Source organism: Dendropsophus ebraccatus, chromosome 2, assembly GCF_027789765.1.
Source record: "Dendropsophus ebraccatus isolate aDenEbr1 chromosome 2, aDenEbr1.pat, whole genome shotgun sequence".
NCBI lineage: Eukaryota > Metazoa > Chordata > Amphibia > Anura > Hylidae > Dendropsophus > Dendropsophus ebraccatus.
This window is the reverse complement of record NC_091455.1, coordinates 133580365-133598201: the sequence shown is the minus strand read 5'-3', so window position 1 is coordinate 133598201 and position 17837 is coordinate 133580365. Positions and strand designations below refer to the sequence as shown.

The window sequence follows — 17837 nt, the reverse complement described above, 5'->3', positions numbered from 1 at the left end:
GGAGAAGCTGTGGGGCAGGGGAGCAGCTGGGGGCACAGGCAGGGGGAGCAGATGGAGGAACAGGCAGGGGGAGCAGATGGGGGTACAGGCAGGGGGAGCAGATGGGGGCACAGTTAGAGGGAAAAGCCGGGGGCAGAGGCAGACTGGGCAGGTCCCTCCAAAGCAGCTTCGGGGCATCCGAGGTGAGCTCCTTCCGGCACACACTGTCTCTATCTAAGGCCGGAAGCTCACCCCTGCAGCCCTGCGGTGCTGAACTTCTCTCCTGCTGCAGCGCACGTGATGTAATCGCGCCGAGCAGGAAGAAGTTCGGGCACCGCGGGGCTGCAGGGGTGAGCTTCCGGCCTTTGATAGAGGCAGTGTGTGCTGGAAGGAGCTCACCCCGGACGCCCCGGGGCTGCACAGCGTCGTCGTGGCACACCCCCTGCCCCCCCCCCCGGCCGCGGACTAGGCACCCGTAGTACGATACCTAGGGCGGCGGGGGTTAAAAATATATTTTTTCTATTTAAAAAAATATATATATTTTGATCCCTGCAGGTGAGAGAGATTAACGCACTTTTTGATAGCAACCACAAATTTCCAAGGTGCTGATAAACCAAGATTAGAAAGTAGTCATAACTCCAGCAAGTCACAGGAATTAGAATGATTTGAAGACGTGCACTTAACATTAAAAGGTAGATGGTCATTGACACTTTACCTCACTTTCTGTCTTTCTTCTCTAACTCACACTTCACCCCCCCTTCTCTGTCTCTTTCTCTCTTCTCACACACTTAACTCTCCCCACGTCTTTATCTCTCCATTTCCTGCTCTCTCTGTATATCTCACCCACTAAACCTCTCCTCCTCACACCTGTTCAATACACATGTTCTTATAAGATCACAATTTTCTAATTGTCATGGAAGCATGAGCAGGAATAACAAAAACTTATGCCCTTCAGTTCAGTTTAATTTACACATACAAGCACCCTTCTTTACCAGGTGCTGATAAAAGTAGCAAAGTTGTGCAAATAACAGGCAATTATAGACAGATTTATGTTATGCTACGTTTACACGGAGCGATAATTCGCCCGATCGTACGATTAACGATTTCGAAGTAACGATTTTTTTTATAAAGATTAGCGTTTAGATGGAACAATATATCGAACAGAAAATTCGTTTTGCAATCGCTTAAGCCTATCTTGCACATAGGTAAATTAAGTGAACGACTGTTTACACCGAACGATCTGCAAATTTTTTGCGAACGAAGATTTAACAACATGTTCAAAGATCAAAATGAACGATTTCTCGCTCGTCGTTCGATCGTTCGTTGCGTTTACACGTACGATTCTCGTTCGAATTCGATCGTTATCGTGCAAATTCACACGATAATCGTTCCGTGTAAACACAGCATTAGGGAAGAGTATCTGCCAGTGTAAAGCAAACAGCAGCATACTGTAGCTGAGAAGGTATAAAGCCTTTACAGAGATCAATATATGAGAGATTCTATTGGTTTAACATGAGCATGTGATCAGTATCCCAGACTGCCTGGTTATTTGCCAGCAAGCACCATGTGACTGCAGGGAGACTAACAGGCCAAATCAGAATTGACAGGCCCACTAATGCAAATTAGTCATGAGAAAGAGGGACGGTTGACAAGCTGAGACAGAATAACCAGCCCAGTGCAGTTTGGCTGCACAGTGATGTGTTGACACAAAATGGCGGCAGCTAGAAATAAAGGGGAGGTTGACACTAATAGAAGAAACAGAAACTACAGAATTTTCTGGGCAGCAGCTGAGAGCAGAAAAGTGGCTGAAAACAGCAGGACAGATTAAAGTGACTGTACCACCAGGCCCAGGCAGAAGCACTGGAGGCGGGCCGACCCAGCCTTAGTGGGAGGAAACCCTAGCTCCTCTATGATAGGGTTCCATTGATTCTAATGGAGTCACGTCATGGAGGGGCTGGAGTTTCTTCCCACTAAGGGTGGATCGGACCGCCTCCAGTGCTTCTCCCTGGGCCTGGTGGTACAGTCACTTTAAACATCCCTATGTGAGTAATGTGTATGTTGAGGAAAGGAATAGCATATCACCCTCTGGCTCCACCTGTGGGTTAATGTTTTTTAGTGGAGTACCGCTTTAAAATGTGGTAATTTATGGAGCACACCTAGCATAAAGGCCTTTCCAATCAACATCCGAAATCAATTGGTTGATTTTAGAAATTTTCAAGAAAAAATTGTGGTTGTGTAGTATTATAACTCAACTCTGTTGACTTCAAAAGAACTGAGCTGTAATCCCACACACAAACTGAGGACACGAGTGGCACTGATTTTGTAAGAAAGCAGCCAAGTCTTTCAAATCCTGTATAATCACTTTAAGCACTACTGTGTTAGGCTACGTTCACACAGAGCAAAAGGAGCGGATTACGCAAGGAAATATTTCCGCCTGAAATCAACTGACGCTGAATTCCGAGCAGAATATAAGCAGAATGCAAGCAGAATCCCTGCGTATTCTGCTAGGAAAGTGTTCAGCTCGTAATCAGCTCTTGACAAATTCAGCGCGGAATACTCGAGGAATCCGCGCTGAATCCGCATGCATTCAGCGCTGAAATTCAGCGAGTATTTGGTGAGTAAACTAGACTATACCAGAACATATACTAGAATCCTCCTCCCCCCCCTTTTCCCCATTTCCGCGCTGATTCAGCGAGTAATTTCCGCTTGTATTACGCTTGTATTCCGCGCTGAATCCGCGCTGAAACAGAAAATCAGAGCCCCATTGATTTGTATAGGCTTCCGCTAGCGGAAGAATGAACATGTTCATTCTTCTGGCGGAAAGCGGATTAGTTCAGTGCGGAAATTCCACTGTGTGAACTGCAGAGCAGAATTTCCATTCAACACAATGGAAATTAGCTCTGCACCTATTTTAACGGCTGAAATTTCAGCGCTGATTCAGCGCAGAAATTCAGCTGCTTTTGCTCAGTGGGAACGAGCCCTTAGGATGAAATGGGGACACTCTTCTTTCTTTATACTATTATTGGTTAATGTGATGGGTGGGGGTAAAAAAAACTTGTCTGCTTCTTTTTTGCTCTTTATTTGGATTAAAAAAAAATCTTGCAGTGAGGTTGCTTTTGAATAACACCTTCAAGACCGAGGCCATTGATGCACTGATGTCCAAGTCAAATTAATGCAATGTTATTCCCCACTTTCTAAGAGCTATAACGCTTTTATTTTTCCACCTACAGGGCTGGTTGGGGTGTCATTTTTTGCGCCATGATCTCTAGTTTTAATTAATATTATATTGGTGTAAAGAAAAGTTTTAATTGCTTTTTACACATTTTTTTCTGATAGTTTAAAAAAATCAGCAATCCTGGTGTTTTTTTCTTTAGTTTACGCCGTTAACCATGCAGGAACAATAATGTTATATTTTAATAGATCGGACAACTCCGCACGCTACAATATATAATGTGTTTATTTAAAAAAAAATGTTTTTTATAATGGGCAAGGAGGTAAATTAAACTTTTATTTATTTTTTTGGGGGGTGGGTTATAAGTTTTTTTTTATTTTTTATTAATAAGGGTTAAGCCATAGCATAGCATAGATCAGTTTTATCGGTGATCTGTGCATAGAGCCTGCCTGAGAGCAGCAGACTTTATACATAGAACGCCGATCCAACAGGACAGAGTTAAGTGACTTACCCCCGCATGGCTGCAGCTCCAGATCAGTCAGTGACAGGAGCTTGTCCTGTCACTAAGTACCTTAAATACCGCGATCGATATAGATTGCGTCATTTAAGAGGTTAATGACAGGCAGCGGTGGGATCGCAGCAGTCCCGCACACGTCAAACCCCTCACAGTCAGGAACGTATATGTACATTCCTACTGCAAAGGGTATGTGCAGTCGGAAAGGATATATACTGATTGCTGACATGAAGGGGTTAAAATAGGGCACTGCCGTACCGGCAGACGATTGACAGTACAGAATTGAATTCCCTGAAATGGCAATGTTAAATGGGTTACCCAGCATTTAGAAAGTTTTTACATATTGCTGTACTGCTTGTAAACATAATAAACATGTTATGCTTACCTACCCACGCTCCCCCGGTCTCCTGATGCGGCCACCTGGTGTCCCCCACTGACTGCAGCTCTGCTACCTCTAAGCTACCTACAGTAGTAACAGCCCGCTCAGCTAATCACTGGCCGTGGCACTGTCCCGTCTCAGCCAGTGATTGGCTGGGTAGGCTGTCACTCTCGAGACAAGTTAGTCTCAGAAATAGTAGAGGTGCAGTAAGTGGGGGACACTGGAGAGGCTGCATCAGGACACCGGGGAGCGTGGAGAGGTAAGCATAACATTTACCCCTTTAAGAAAACAAACCCAATTGTGTATTGCCCAATTGTAGATATAGATATAGATGTATTCCAAAACTAGACTAATATGAAACATTGTACAAAGACAGAAAATAATAATTGCAAAAAACAAAGCTACATTAAGAAAATAATGTCCTAGATGATATGCAGCAACCTGAAATTTGTCTCATTTTAAAGGTGCATTTTACTGCAAGTAAAGAATTTCATCCCAGCATTAAAAACATTTCACTAGCGCGATACAATGCATTTTGCTATCATTTCAGGTGCATTATGCCATTTCTTTGTTCATTTAATATTTGAATAATAGACTGATGCAGGTATTTCCTATCATTTGTCTGTAATGTAGTTTCCTATATTAAAATAACGACAGCTGCTTTGTGATTTTACTTTCATTTATGACCTTGAAAGTCTCTTGCTGTTCTTGCTTGAAACATAAAGATTTTTTTTTCTCTTTGGGTTCTACATGTGGTACTGTATATGTCTCCAAATGCTGATTATCTGTATCTACAGTAAAGACATTAGAAAATAACAAATACAGGTATATGTGGGTAGTTTATTATGGAGAAATACTGAATATAGGTACATTCTAAAGATAAATGGGTCTTACAGCAACAAAAAACGTTCATTTTATTGTAACACACCCACATATTATATTATACGAATTGCTGGCTCTTTACAAGCCCTATAAGCTGACCATAAACAGAGTACAACCCGCCAAACCTGTCAATTCCAGCAGGATCCACTGACGTTCTAAAGTGTATGAGAATAGTATAACTGACCCTCAATTGCAGAATGGGGATTTAATGACTGGTTGTGTTAGATTTCATTGACCATGGTTCTTTTTAGCTGCATTGAGTATGACAGAAGCTTTTTCACTTTCATCAATTAAATACACAGCCGCTCCCCACAGATCAAATGGGTGTCATCAGAAAATAACCTACTTTTTTTTAAATCAAGTTCTTATGTTAAACATATTTTCAAGAAAGTTTTGGTAATGTTTTTTCTTATTTTTAATTTCACTGTCTTTATTATAAAATAATACTGAAATCTTGAGCTTTCATTCTCACCACCAGGGGCGTAACTAGGATTCACAAAGGAACGCTGCATCGGGCAAGATAAGTATGTGTATGGAGGCTCTTATGGCTGTAGGCGCACAGCCGCCTCTGGCAACATGTTGTAAGCCCTACATGTACACACATGGCCGCTAGTGTACTGTGCCACCGTCTCCCTCTCGTGTACCCTGTCATCGTCTTATCTGTTGCAGTACTACAACTCCTATTATGTGATTAGTCCTGCATATTACCCCACACAACACACTGGGACATGAAGTTCAAAAGTTTGCCCTATACAGCACGCAGGGAGATGTAGTTTGAAAGTTTACCCTATACAGCATGCAAGGAGATGTAGACCTGCATGTGAGGAATATGGACAGCCTTGTCCCTATTCATGAGTGTGTAGTTATATTATACTGTATGTGGTTATGAAGGTGAAAACACTACAGACTGTTATGCGTATTCCACTCACTATACCTTAGCTTGTCCAAGCCAGTCGTGGAGTCGGAGTTAGCTTTGGCTGGAGTCGGAGTCCGAAAAAAAATGTACCGACTCGGACTCCAGCTTTAAAAAAATCTTTAAAAAATGTACAATTGAATTTTGATATGAATTTTACAAGTTTTGCTCATGAATATATATTATGAGCAACATTCTAATAGGACACTGGCCCTATTACATAAGGGTGGTCAGGGAATATATCAGTAATAGGACACTGGCCCTATTACATAAGGGTGGTCGGGGAATATATCAGTAATAGGACACTGGCCCTATTACATAAGGGTGGTTGGGGAAAAGTTGTCGGTCACTATTTGGCAGTTTGTTTCTGAGCTGGAAGAGTCCATTGTGTGTGTGGGGGGGGGGGGGGGGGAGATCTGTGCTGTTCTCTTCCTGGATGACTGTATATAAGCAGCAGTGTAATATGAAGATATTCTGTGTAATATAGAGGAGGAGGAGAAGACATAAGTAGTGTAGCAGTAACCTCTGTCCTCAGTGTGGTATTTTCTCTCTGGGAGAAGATTGTGTGTTTTTTTTTCAGTGCTCTATGGCTGCAGCTGTGTGTGTGTGCACAATATGGCTGCAGCAGGCTGTGTGTGTGTGTGTGTGTGTGCTATGGCCGCAGCAGGCTGTGTGTGTGAGGTGTGCACTATGGCTGTAACAAGCTGTGTGTGTGTGTGTGTGTGTGTGTGTGTATGCTATGGCTGCAGCAAGCTTTGTGTGTGTGCTATGGCTGCAGCAGGCTGTGTGGGTGTGTGTGTATGCTATGGCTGCAGCAGGCTGTGTGTGTGAGTGCTATTGCGTGCCCCCACAGTGTCCTTCTATATCACTGTGTGTGACCCCTCTCTATATCACTATGTGTGACCCCCTGTATGAGACTATGGCTGACCTCTATATTACAGGTATCTGGCATTGTTAGCAGTGTTTCTGTCTGCATGGTGCATATTTAGTTAGAAACATAGAAGATTGTCAGCAGGAAGAGACAACCTGCTCCATCTAGTCTAGTTGTGAGTAGTTCAGGGCATGGAGACTGGCTGCATCCACTGCACACATAGAAGAATCTGCTTTATATACAGTATTCCTTTATTCCCTCAAAAGTCGCCCCAGGATCATGTAGGACATTAGGGAGAAGCTGCTGAGCCAGTGTGATAAATAACTCCCCTGGTATATGACTGGCCATTTATGAAGGAACAGGAGTCTCCTTCATAAATGGCCAGGAGCAGGAGTTTGGTTTGCTTGCCTGAAGAGTAGGGCTGGGCGGTATACCGTAAAAATACCGATACAGTCACTGGCGTCGGTTAACCGACCTCAACTCTGCCAGGACGGTATCTGCGGTATTTCCCCGCTCCTCCTCACCCTGCGGCCGCATGCTCTGCTCCCCTCAGTTAATCTCCCTCGCGCTCCGGCTTCTACGCTGCCTGGCCTGGGTAAAACTATTCTGCTGTCGGGGGGAATCGCCATGTGTGACTCTCGGTCCAGGACACAATAACAATAGTTACCAATAGTTCTACCTGCTTCACCCACACTGAGCGCGGGGCGCTGTGGATTCTAGTAAAGGGAGAGAGAGGGGTGCCGGGTGGAGAGGTGGGGGCCGGAAAGCTGATGCTCCGATTCACCTTCCGATCCTAGCCAGGCCGCAGATATACTGCTGCAGGGCTAGGGACAGAAGATCCTGCTGCTGAAGAGGAAGGCTGGAGATCTGACAGGCTGCGCACAGGCGTGCTGTGTGCTCAGCGCTGCAGCTGCTGCCGGGCGGCTCACTCACTTCTCCTAGCTTCTCTGGTGCCCTGCGCCCCCCGTCTCCCGCACATACAGTAGCTGCAGGGGTAAGGTATAGGTCGGCACCTCCATGCTTCACCGGGCACCGCTCTCTGTCCCGCACAGGAATCCTCGGCGGCCGTTATCTTTTAACAGGAAGCAGCCAGGTGTGACGCTCAGCCCGGGACACTGCCGGCAAATGTATGTGCTACACCAACACTGAGTGACAGGGGCCGAGGATTCCTGTGCGGGAGAGAGAGCGGTGCCCGGGGGAGCAAGGAGGTGCCGACCTATATCTGACCCCACGTGTATGTGCGGGAGCGCTCAGAACAGCATGTGGCATAGTGACTGGGGGGTAGATATTAGATTAGGTAGATAGATAGATAGATAGATAGATCTCCTATCTATCTCTCTGTTATCTATCTCTCTGTTATCTATCTCTCTATCTCCTATTTATCTATCTATCTATCTATCTCCTCTCTCTCTCTCTCTCTCTCTCTCTCTCTCTATCTATCTATCTCCCCCCTATCTCTCTCTCTCCCCCCTATCTCTCTCTATATATCTCAAACAATATAGGCCGCACACTAAACAAACTGTGGGTGCCAGCAGATGAATCCCAGACCTTGGACCAAGTCAGCTAGTAAAAAATACTCTGAAGCACTTTGATGGTAATACAAACGTGAATTTATTCTATATAACAATGTGCAGCAAACTTCACAAGTAATATACGACGTTTCGGCATCTCCTATGCCATTTTCAATTGCCAATGGAAATGGTGTAGGAGACGCCAAAACGTTGTGTATTAGTTGTGACGTTTGCTGCACATTGTTATATAGAATAAATCTATGTTTGTATTACCATCGAAAAATGGGGTTTTCAAAAGGGGTGTGGCTTTTAAAAGGGGTGTGTCATAATTATCATTCAATTTATCGTTACCGCGGCTACATGTTCGATAAACCGCGATATTGATTTAGGCCATTAGCGCCAGGACTATGACACCGTTAAACATGCACTCATCAAAGTGTGTGGAAAAGGCCGTGCCAAGATGCTAAACCCCAAGGACACTGTTATTACAAGGACTGTGCCAGTACAAGAGGTGGCTACTAGTGTGTGGCTGGGAACCAATGTGGAGCCGAGGATACTCCAGCATGTGGAGACCCCAGTTATGGAAAACACAGCAGCACCTGAGGAGGAAATCAGAAAAACCAGCCAGGTACTGTGTGATACCGATGGCAAGGACTGTGATGTTACAACATGTGGACCTGTGGGAAATGGTGGAGGATTGTTGGAGTGTTCCAAGGGCCTGGAAAGTGCTGCAATTACTAACATCTGCTGTAACCCCTCCCTGGAGACACCTACAGATCTAAATGGACTGTCTAAGGAGGAGGTCGCTTGTGAACCCACTGATGCTGAGGTGGTGGGTACCCAAAAGACTGACTGTCATTTCGAGATATTCTGCTTGGTAGATGTTATGCCAGGAACCCTGATGTCGATGGGGTGGTCAGCCCTACTGCCCCTACAAGTTTAATAATACACTGTGTTCATGCAACTATGGGTTCTGTGTCTCAGCAGTATGAGGAGACAGAATCTGTGAAAGGGGCAGCCTCCCACCCTGGGATTAGGGAGCTGTCCAGAACAAGCTGTGTAGAGTCGGAAGACTCCGGTGTCCAGGACCCTGGAAGCAAAGGTATGGACATTGGCGTGGAGTATACTCCCATTGATAAAGTAGATGCTGATGTGGGAGAATGTGATATATGTAAAGGGCCCTGTGAGGCAGGAGCTGAAGATGTTTCTGGTGTTGCCAGGCAGGATGGACCTCCAGCAGAGGAGGCTGTTGTCCATATGCCAACTGAGAAAGGCATGGACAGTGTTGATAAAGCTAAATGCAGCCTGGAGCATGATGATATTACTAGAGGGTTCTCAGATGCAGAAACTAGGAACTGTGTGGAAGAAACTGTGGAAATGGAGGGAACAGTTAGAGCCCTTGTTAATATGGACCACCCAGATGGATTACAGGATGGCAGAAGTTCAGTGGATCCACCTAGATCACTGGAGTCAGTTGACAATGGACTGGTTGTCTCTCTAACTGCGAGAGGAGTCAAAGATGACTGGCCCCTCCACATCAAAACTGACCCCCCAGATATTAACAATTTGTGGGTGGCTGGGACGAGACCTCTTTATGAGGTCCTTCTGGATTCTGGGAAGAAAGAGGACTGGCTTAAGATTAGAGGACATATATTCTACTATTGCTATGTGAACTCTGTGACTGATTCTTTGGGGGTAATCTCACCTGCCCTGTTCTCTATTCCTGTAAGGCTGCAGAGGAATCAGAGGGCGCTGGACGGGGGCTGCAGGATACACTGTGGCTTGGCAGTTGCAGCACCCGGAAGACCCGCTCGGCAGCTGGGTGCAGCAAGTGTCTGCTCAGGGGGCCCAGTCCATTACAGGATCGGGCGGCGGGCCCCGTAGCAGCCACTACGGCTGTAGTCCCGCCACTGCTCACCACTAGATTTAATGGTTTTATTGTACAGAGCTATTAGCTGCAGAATCATGCTGATTTGGGCAGATATCATTCTGTATTATTAAAAACAACACTCAGCCAAAGAGCAGATCATCGGCTGATTGTTGTCTTTCAGCAAGTTTAAAAATTGTCTGCGCACCGCTAGTGTAATAGTCATGCGCGGCCAACGGCTGATAACAGGGAAAAGGCAGCATGACACTGGGGGACAGGTAAGTATAATGTTTTTTATTTTCTATATAAAGCAAGAGCCCATTCAGCACATATTGCACAATTCTTGAACCATGTAACAGGTTCTCTAAGTGAGCATCAATCTAGAAGATCAGCGCTCACTTGTAAGTGTAATATGGCCCTAAAACTAAGATGAGACCTCCTGTTCTGTCTGTGGTGATAAAAGGATACTACTGTAAAATAATATGTACAGCATTAAAGTGACAGGTGACACCAGTAGATAGCACCAGTATGTGGAACGACTTAAGCAAGGGTCACAGAGCATGCTCAGTAATCCTTCACATTCATTTCAAGGGAACAGACACTCTATTGTCATCTTTGTCCATGAGTCTTGCTTTAAAAAAATGTCACTAAATACTGGTAAAGGCAGGTCGGGCAAAATGGCAGCCTCTATAACAATGTACAAAAAAAATAATCAGAAAGTAGAGAAAGATTAGAAGAAAAAAAAAACATGTTTCAGTATCTATTTAAAGGAAATCTGAGCTATGCATGCCCTTTAAGAACGTTAATGGGTGAGATAACCGTTGGTCGAATGAGTGCTTGGCTAACAACCATCTAATACGTTTGGCTAGCTTTACAAAATTCTAAAGCAAGAACGTTTGCTAGAACTCAAGTCAATGTTGATTGTTACAATTTCTCACACAGCTAGATAACTGCAGTAAATATTTCATAAAGGATATTTTTAAAAGGAATTTATTAAAAAGATGCAGCTAAAAAGTACACAGGTAAGTCTGTACAAAGACAGGTGGGCTTATATAATTTCATCAAAATGTGCACTACGGACCTCAAATTTATACAATATACACAGATAGAGGAGAAACACAGCAGAGACATGGTTAAAATTAAAACTTCCACAGCTGAATATCCTTTGTTACCGGACTGGAAGCATGTCAAACCTCTAAAGGGACTGCCCCATCTGCATTAACCCCTCAGGTTACACCACATTGCTATCTTTTTCATTTTGACGACCTAGAAAACAAGGGCCGCAGTAATAACCTCAAACTGAGAGGGCTCCCTGAAGATATTGGCGAGGATAAGCTTCAATCTGCTATTATGGTCATCTTCAAATCACTAATTGGGTGATCCCAAAGATTCTTACATCGAATTGGACCCCTGATCCCACCCAACAGACATCAACAGACCCTGTGACATCCTCTGCAGGGTATATTTTTATCTTCAGAAAGAAATAGTCATGCAACTGGCATGGGAAAAAGGCCTGTTAGCCTACTGTTAGACACTTTCCCTTTCAACTGTTTTTAAAGGTCGACCCTAATAGTTACCTTTTGGTCAGGATGCCTACCTCATCGCAACTAAACCTGATCAAATCGCCCCTCCCACACCACTCCATGGGTCCCCTTAAAGGAGAAGTCCGGCCAAAATTATTTTTTTTATATGTTGTTACTTATGGAAAGTTATACAATTTTCTAATGTACATTAATTATGGGAAATGCTCATATACTGCTATTTCCCTTAATTTAGTGTATCAGGAAGTGTTAGAATTATCTCTGAAGCAGTGACGTCACGGCGAAAGGTGTAATTCCTATGGAGTGTCCAGCAGGGTACCATTGACTTTTATATAGAGTGCGCCCCTGCTGGACACTCCATAGGAATTACAATGTATGTAATGTAATGTTATGCACTGTACTTTTGTGACTTCATGAATACATTTATGGAATACTTTGGGGAGCAAGTGTCCTTGCTCCCCAAAGTATCCCATAAATGTATTCAATGAATACATTTGCTGGGCACCGAGCAGGGAGGGAGAGAGGTGCCATCTACCTCCCCCCTCCCTGCTCGGTGCTGGTAACATATACAAAGTACTACTCCCCCATTATCTGTAGATAATGGGGGAGTAGTACCTTTTGCTATCCCTATCAGGGCCGCTCCGCCGCCGACGCTCACACAGGGGCTGCTTTTCATGCCCCCCGCCACTCCCTCTCCTCCTCCCGGCTTCAAACTTACTATCGCGCCGCTGATTTTCCCGCCGCCCGCGCCGCTCCTCACTATCCGGCCGGCCGCTGACTCCCGCCCGCCCGTTCCTCACACTATCTGGCCGCCGCTCTCAGCTCTTGCATGCCGGTTGCGTCAGCCCGCCCCCACCCCGGCCGGGAGTACGGCGCTTCCTGGTGTCCCCGGCGCGAGCGGCGGGGAAATCAGCGGCGCAATAGTAAGTTTGAAGCCGGGAGGAGGAGAGGGAGCGGCGGGGGGCATGAAGAGCAGCCCCTGTGTGAGCGGCGGCGGCGGAGCGGGCGGGTGATAGGGATAGCAAAAGGTACTACTCCCCCATTGTCTGCAGATAATGGGGGAATAGTACTTTGTATATGTTACCAGCACCGAGCAGGGAGGGGAGAGGTAGATGGCACCTCTCTCCCTCCCTGCTCGGAGCCCAGCAAATGTATTCATTGAATACATTTATGGGATACTTTGGGGAGCAAGGACACTTGCTCCCCAAAGTATTCCATAAATGTATTCATGAAGTCACAAAAGTACAGTGCATAACATTACATTACATACACTGTAATTCCTATGGAGGGTCCAGCAGGGGCGCACTATATATAGAAGTCAATGGTACTCATTGACTTCTATATAGAGAGCGCCCCTTGCTGGCCACTCCATAGGAATTACACCTTTCGTCGTGACGTCACTGCTTCAGAGATAATTCTAACACTTCCTGATACACTAAATTAAGGGAAATAGCAGTATATGAGCATTTCCCATAATTAATGTACACCTCTGGCCAAGTCTAACTGCAACCTTGGGGTTAGCACCCTACTGAAAAGCTGCAGGGCCGTGGAGTGGAGCTAGTTTTGGTTGACTGAAGCTTTTTTAAAAAAAAGATCTTTCAAAATTTTATTATTGAATTTTCATATAAATTTTAAATATGTTACTCATTAGCATATTCTATGTTCTATCTATCTAAGCAGCTTATTTATATAATAAAAAACACAACAGAAAAAGATTTTCTCCCATACATTTAGTTACACAGGGTGAAGCCATTCCTCCATATATCAGTAATAAAGCACTGGGCCCTATTAGATAGGGATGGTCCGGGAAAAATTGGAGGAGGAAAAGCCATAAGTAGTGTAGCACTAGACTCTGTCCTCAATGTGGTGCATTCCACAGCTCCCACCCGCTCACGGACAGTGGCGGGCATGCGCGTCTCAGCCCGTGTCATAGACTCCATTATATGCACGGGTGGATTCCGTCGTCCATCCAAAGAATAAACAGGTTCATTTTTGGACAGACGACGAAATCAGTCTTCTGTGGTCCTGCCTCAGAATACAAGTATATTGGACAGCTACTGTGAGATACTTGGAGGGAATTGTCTTGTGGTTGGAGAAGAGGAAGTGAGGGTAGTGTTGGGAGGGTTTGTGAATGATGGTGGGCAAGGCTCTTTACTGAAAAAAAGTTGTTTCAATAGCTAAGATATTGGTCATACGAAGATGGTTTGGGGAGCAAACTTCCGGCTTTAGAAGAATGGATAGCCCTTGTTAATAAGATTAAAAGATATCAGTTTTGGTTAGCAAAGAAGAAAAAAGGGAAGGCAGTTGGTAGGTAGAGTAGTGGTGATAAAGCAGTAGTATGGTGTATGGTCCTGTTCTTATTCTGCCGAGTTGTAGATAGGAGAAGATACTAAGATGTACTATGTATAATTGTTGCTATTTTGTGTATGTATAATATATATATATATATTTTATTTATTTATTTATTAGTATTTAGTTAATTATTATTTTTGTTTTCCCCTAGTGCTTATTTCCCGCATCTCCGAGAGGCTTGGGGGGGGGGGGGGGGGGGGTGAGGGATTAAGTGGAGGGTATGGTAGGGAATAAGTAGTCTTTATATAGTGTTCCAATGTCAGATAAATTAAGTGGGTTTTTTTCACATCTTTACCTTTTGTTCTTTTTTCCTGCTTTGTTAACCTTGACCAGCTGACTTCATAAACAGGAACTAAGGTCATGCAAGAATTTTATTCTGTTTTTTTTTTTTTCTCTGCTGGCATGATAGATCCCCTGTGTATTCGCCTTAAGAGTTCTTATGTAGTTTTATATGTTACAAATAAAATCATTAAAAAAAAAGGTCTTGGGTCTTCCCGTGCTCGCTGGCTGCTGCGTGTGCTGTAGAAGATGTTGTTTTCTTTTCGGTCTGGCATGGTGCTCTCTGCTGTCGCCTCTGTCTGGGGCGGAAGCTGTCCAGAGCGGGGAGAGGTTTTCTATGGAGATTTGCTGCTGCTCTGGACAGTTCCTGTCTCGGGCGAGGTTGGCAGTGGAAAGCACTGTGTCAGACTGAGGATAAGGTGGGGGCAGAGTTTCCTGCAACGCGTGCAGTGGCTGGTGAGTGTGGGAAGACTTGAGATTTTTAAACAGAAGTGAATAAATTAAAAAAAAAGTTGGTGTCAGAGCTGCAGCTTACCAACTTCACAGCCTTGGTTGGCTGTATTACCCTCTTGCTGCACCACCTGAACACCCATCTCAAACCTTTTGAGGCCCTTTTGACGGATGCACCTCACTGTAATACCGTTACAATGACCCCATCCTTTAAGTGACCATAGCCTCTCTGAGATTACCACCCCTGTCTTACCCATAATTCAGGGGAACAAGAGCTTGATATCTTATTCTTACATTCTTAAACAAACTACATCCTCACAATGGTTAATTTGGCTTCCATATAAAGCTGCCAACAAGAGGCAACTGGTACTGCATACCTTCCCTCTTCCATTAAATTTTCCCCAAGGTTCCCTCAGGTTCACATATTGACACTTAGTTGTCCGACACATGGTGAATGCAGAAAAAGCATTCATACTGGAACTGAGGAGGCAACTAGAAGCCCCAACTATGGCCTTCTGGCTGAGGAAGGTAGAAGAAGTCTATTGCATGGAGGATCTGGCTGTTTAACTGTATGATTACAATAACCACTTTCTTCACACTTGGTTCTACTGGGCATAAGATGTGGAAACTAATGCGTATAAGTCATTATCATCTTTTTGACTAATTAATTAAGACCCCCCCCCCCCTCTTGTTTGTATTTGATTTGTACAGAAAACTTTTCAAACTTCCCCATGTTAGGAGTGCTTTGTACTTTGCTTTTAGTGTGAAAACTTGAAAATGAAAATGAAAATTCTTACCTGTATGTGCAGGAAGGCCCAGAGTTTTTCCATCAAATCTCACTGGAGTTGGCTTTATAATCTTAAAGAAAAGTAAGCAAAAAAAAAAAAAAAAACTTTTAGAAAGTTCTTTTTTTCTGTTCTGACATAGAGGTTGATGGCTATGCTGGGTGATACTGTTGTCAAGGCAACCGTATAAGGTTCAATGTGTACTGTGCATGCACCCGAATAATTGGAATAGAGCTCCTGAACCATATTCCCCAAGCTTTATATGGTTGCATTTGCAACTGTATCAACCAACCAGCGTGCAATATCAACTGTCCATGCCCAAAATCAGAGTTTCACTGGAAGAACCATGAAAGTGGAAAAACCACAGGAGCAAATTATATGGAATTCTTAATTATGTTAAACTATTTGAGAAAAAATATACAAGCATTCCACAGCCATCACACTGGCATCTCTGACACCTTCCTAATACAGAAGTCCCCTAAAGCATATGTTGAAAGACATGTTTAATCTATATAGGATGTAAAAATTTTAACCATAAAAAGAAATTACCTTTGGGTTATCTATAATAGGGGACACAATAAGATCAGAGTCCGTGAACAGAAGACTTTTAATCTTTTTTTCCAGATCCTCCTGATCTGTGCATATGCTCTCAACCTTAAAATGGTAGATAAATAGATGTTACTATAAAGAAAAAAACGTGTTGAAATCAAAGGATGAGAAACAATTAGAATGAAATCTAGAAGAGGGTAAGGGAAGCGTAGAACCCACCCCCGAAAGTGACAAACAGGTATTACCATTATCACGATAAAAAAAAAAAAAAAAAACACTATGAGAAATTGTTCCAAACCATTTTGCAAATCATAATGTGCACCACATTTGCACATAAAATGTGACTTTTCAGTTTTACCAAATTGAGTGATTATTTTTTTTTTTTTAAATATATACAACGTTCTGCTTTGTTAGACTGGCACAAGATAAGAGACTCTTGGTAAATGTGGCCCTCAGTGACCACTGCATTACTTATTGAAAAGGGTTTTGCTCGTTTGCTTTTGGATATTTTCCTCCTAACCAACATACACTGTGTTTCTTTATTTACCAATAGCCTAAAAACCTGAGAATAGGGTAAAAGATATATACACAAAAAGAAAGGTGACCAAAAACAGTAAAAGGGTAACAGATCTGCAGCGGATTTCACACTGCAAATTTGCAACAAAATCCACTGTGGATCCTTAAAGGAGAAGTCTGGTGAAATTTTTTGAAATTTTGAAAAATTTATGAAAGTATTGTATTGCCCCCCTGCCCAAAGTTATGTAAATTACCAATGTACACTTATTACGGGAAATGCACATAAAGTGCTTTTTTCCCTGTACTTACTACTGCATCAAGGCTTTACTTCCTGGATAACATGGTGATGTCACGACCCGACTCCCAGAGCAGTGCGGGCTGTGGCTGCTGCAGAGGATGATGGCAGATGGATATTCAGTGTCCCTCAGTGTCCCCCTGACATCATCCTCTCCAGCAGCCACAGCCCGCACAGCCAGGCAAGTTGGGTTGTGAAATCATTAAAAAATATATATATTTTAACAGGGGTGTGCGGACTGTTTATATCCACTGTACAGAGTTAGGAGCCAGTCACATAAGGATAAGTTTTTATTCAGTCGAGACCATGCAATTACAGCAATGTCAAAGTGTAAACATGGAAAATCACTATGTGATTTAACAAACTATAATAACAAGAGTGTAGAGGTTTAGCTTTGGCTGACGAAAGAAACGCAACATGATTTTATACATAGAAAATAAACCTAAGTGAACAACCAGTTTAAGCTTTATAAATTACTACAGTAATCCAATATATAAGGAGATAAATGGATAATTTGTTTTCAAGACTGTTAAAAAATGACCTCACTAAATACGCTACTCAAAGATCAAACACATAGCAACTTATATTGCACATTATAAATTGCAGGTTATACATCTCTGTAACACTGCTGGATAACAGGCTAAATTGGATGGACGCAAGTCATTGCTGAATATGAATAATAAAATTTTTTCTCTTGCTTGTAAAATAAATGATTATGAATCTGCTGGTAACATAATGATATTAATAGTAATAATGCTATTATGGCTCAACATCTTAAATCACCAAGTAGAGAAAATAATGCTGTATTCTAATATATATATATATATATATATATATATATATATATATATATATATATATATACACACACACACATATATATACACACACACACAAAGATATAGATATATAGATTTATTTTTATGCTGTCCCTATTTAACATTGTATAACGCAAATGGTATAGTAAAAAGGTGCAACAGTG

At 43.2% G+C, this 17837-nt stretch overlaps 1 protein-coding gene across 1 annotated transcript in view; it reads right to left on the bottom strand.

Moving 5' to 3' along the window:
- Positions 1-17837, bottom strand: part of ULK4 (unc-51 like kinase 4) — a 653509-nt gene that overhangs the window by 573102 nt on the left and 62570 nt on the right. Inside the window, exons 13-14 of the mRNA XM_069959686.1 lie at positions 16045-16149; positions 15508-15568 (exon numbers count right to left, since the gene is read on the bottom strand). Of these exons, the coding sequence (XP_069815787.1) occupies positions 15508-15568; positions 16045-16149 (166 nt within the window). The remainder of the gene's footprint in view (positions 1-15507; positions 15569-16044; positions 16150-17837) is intronic.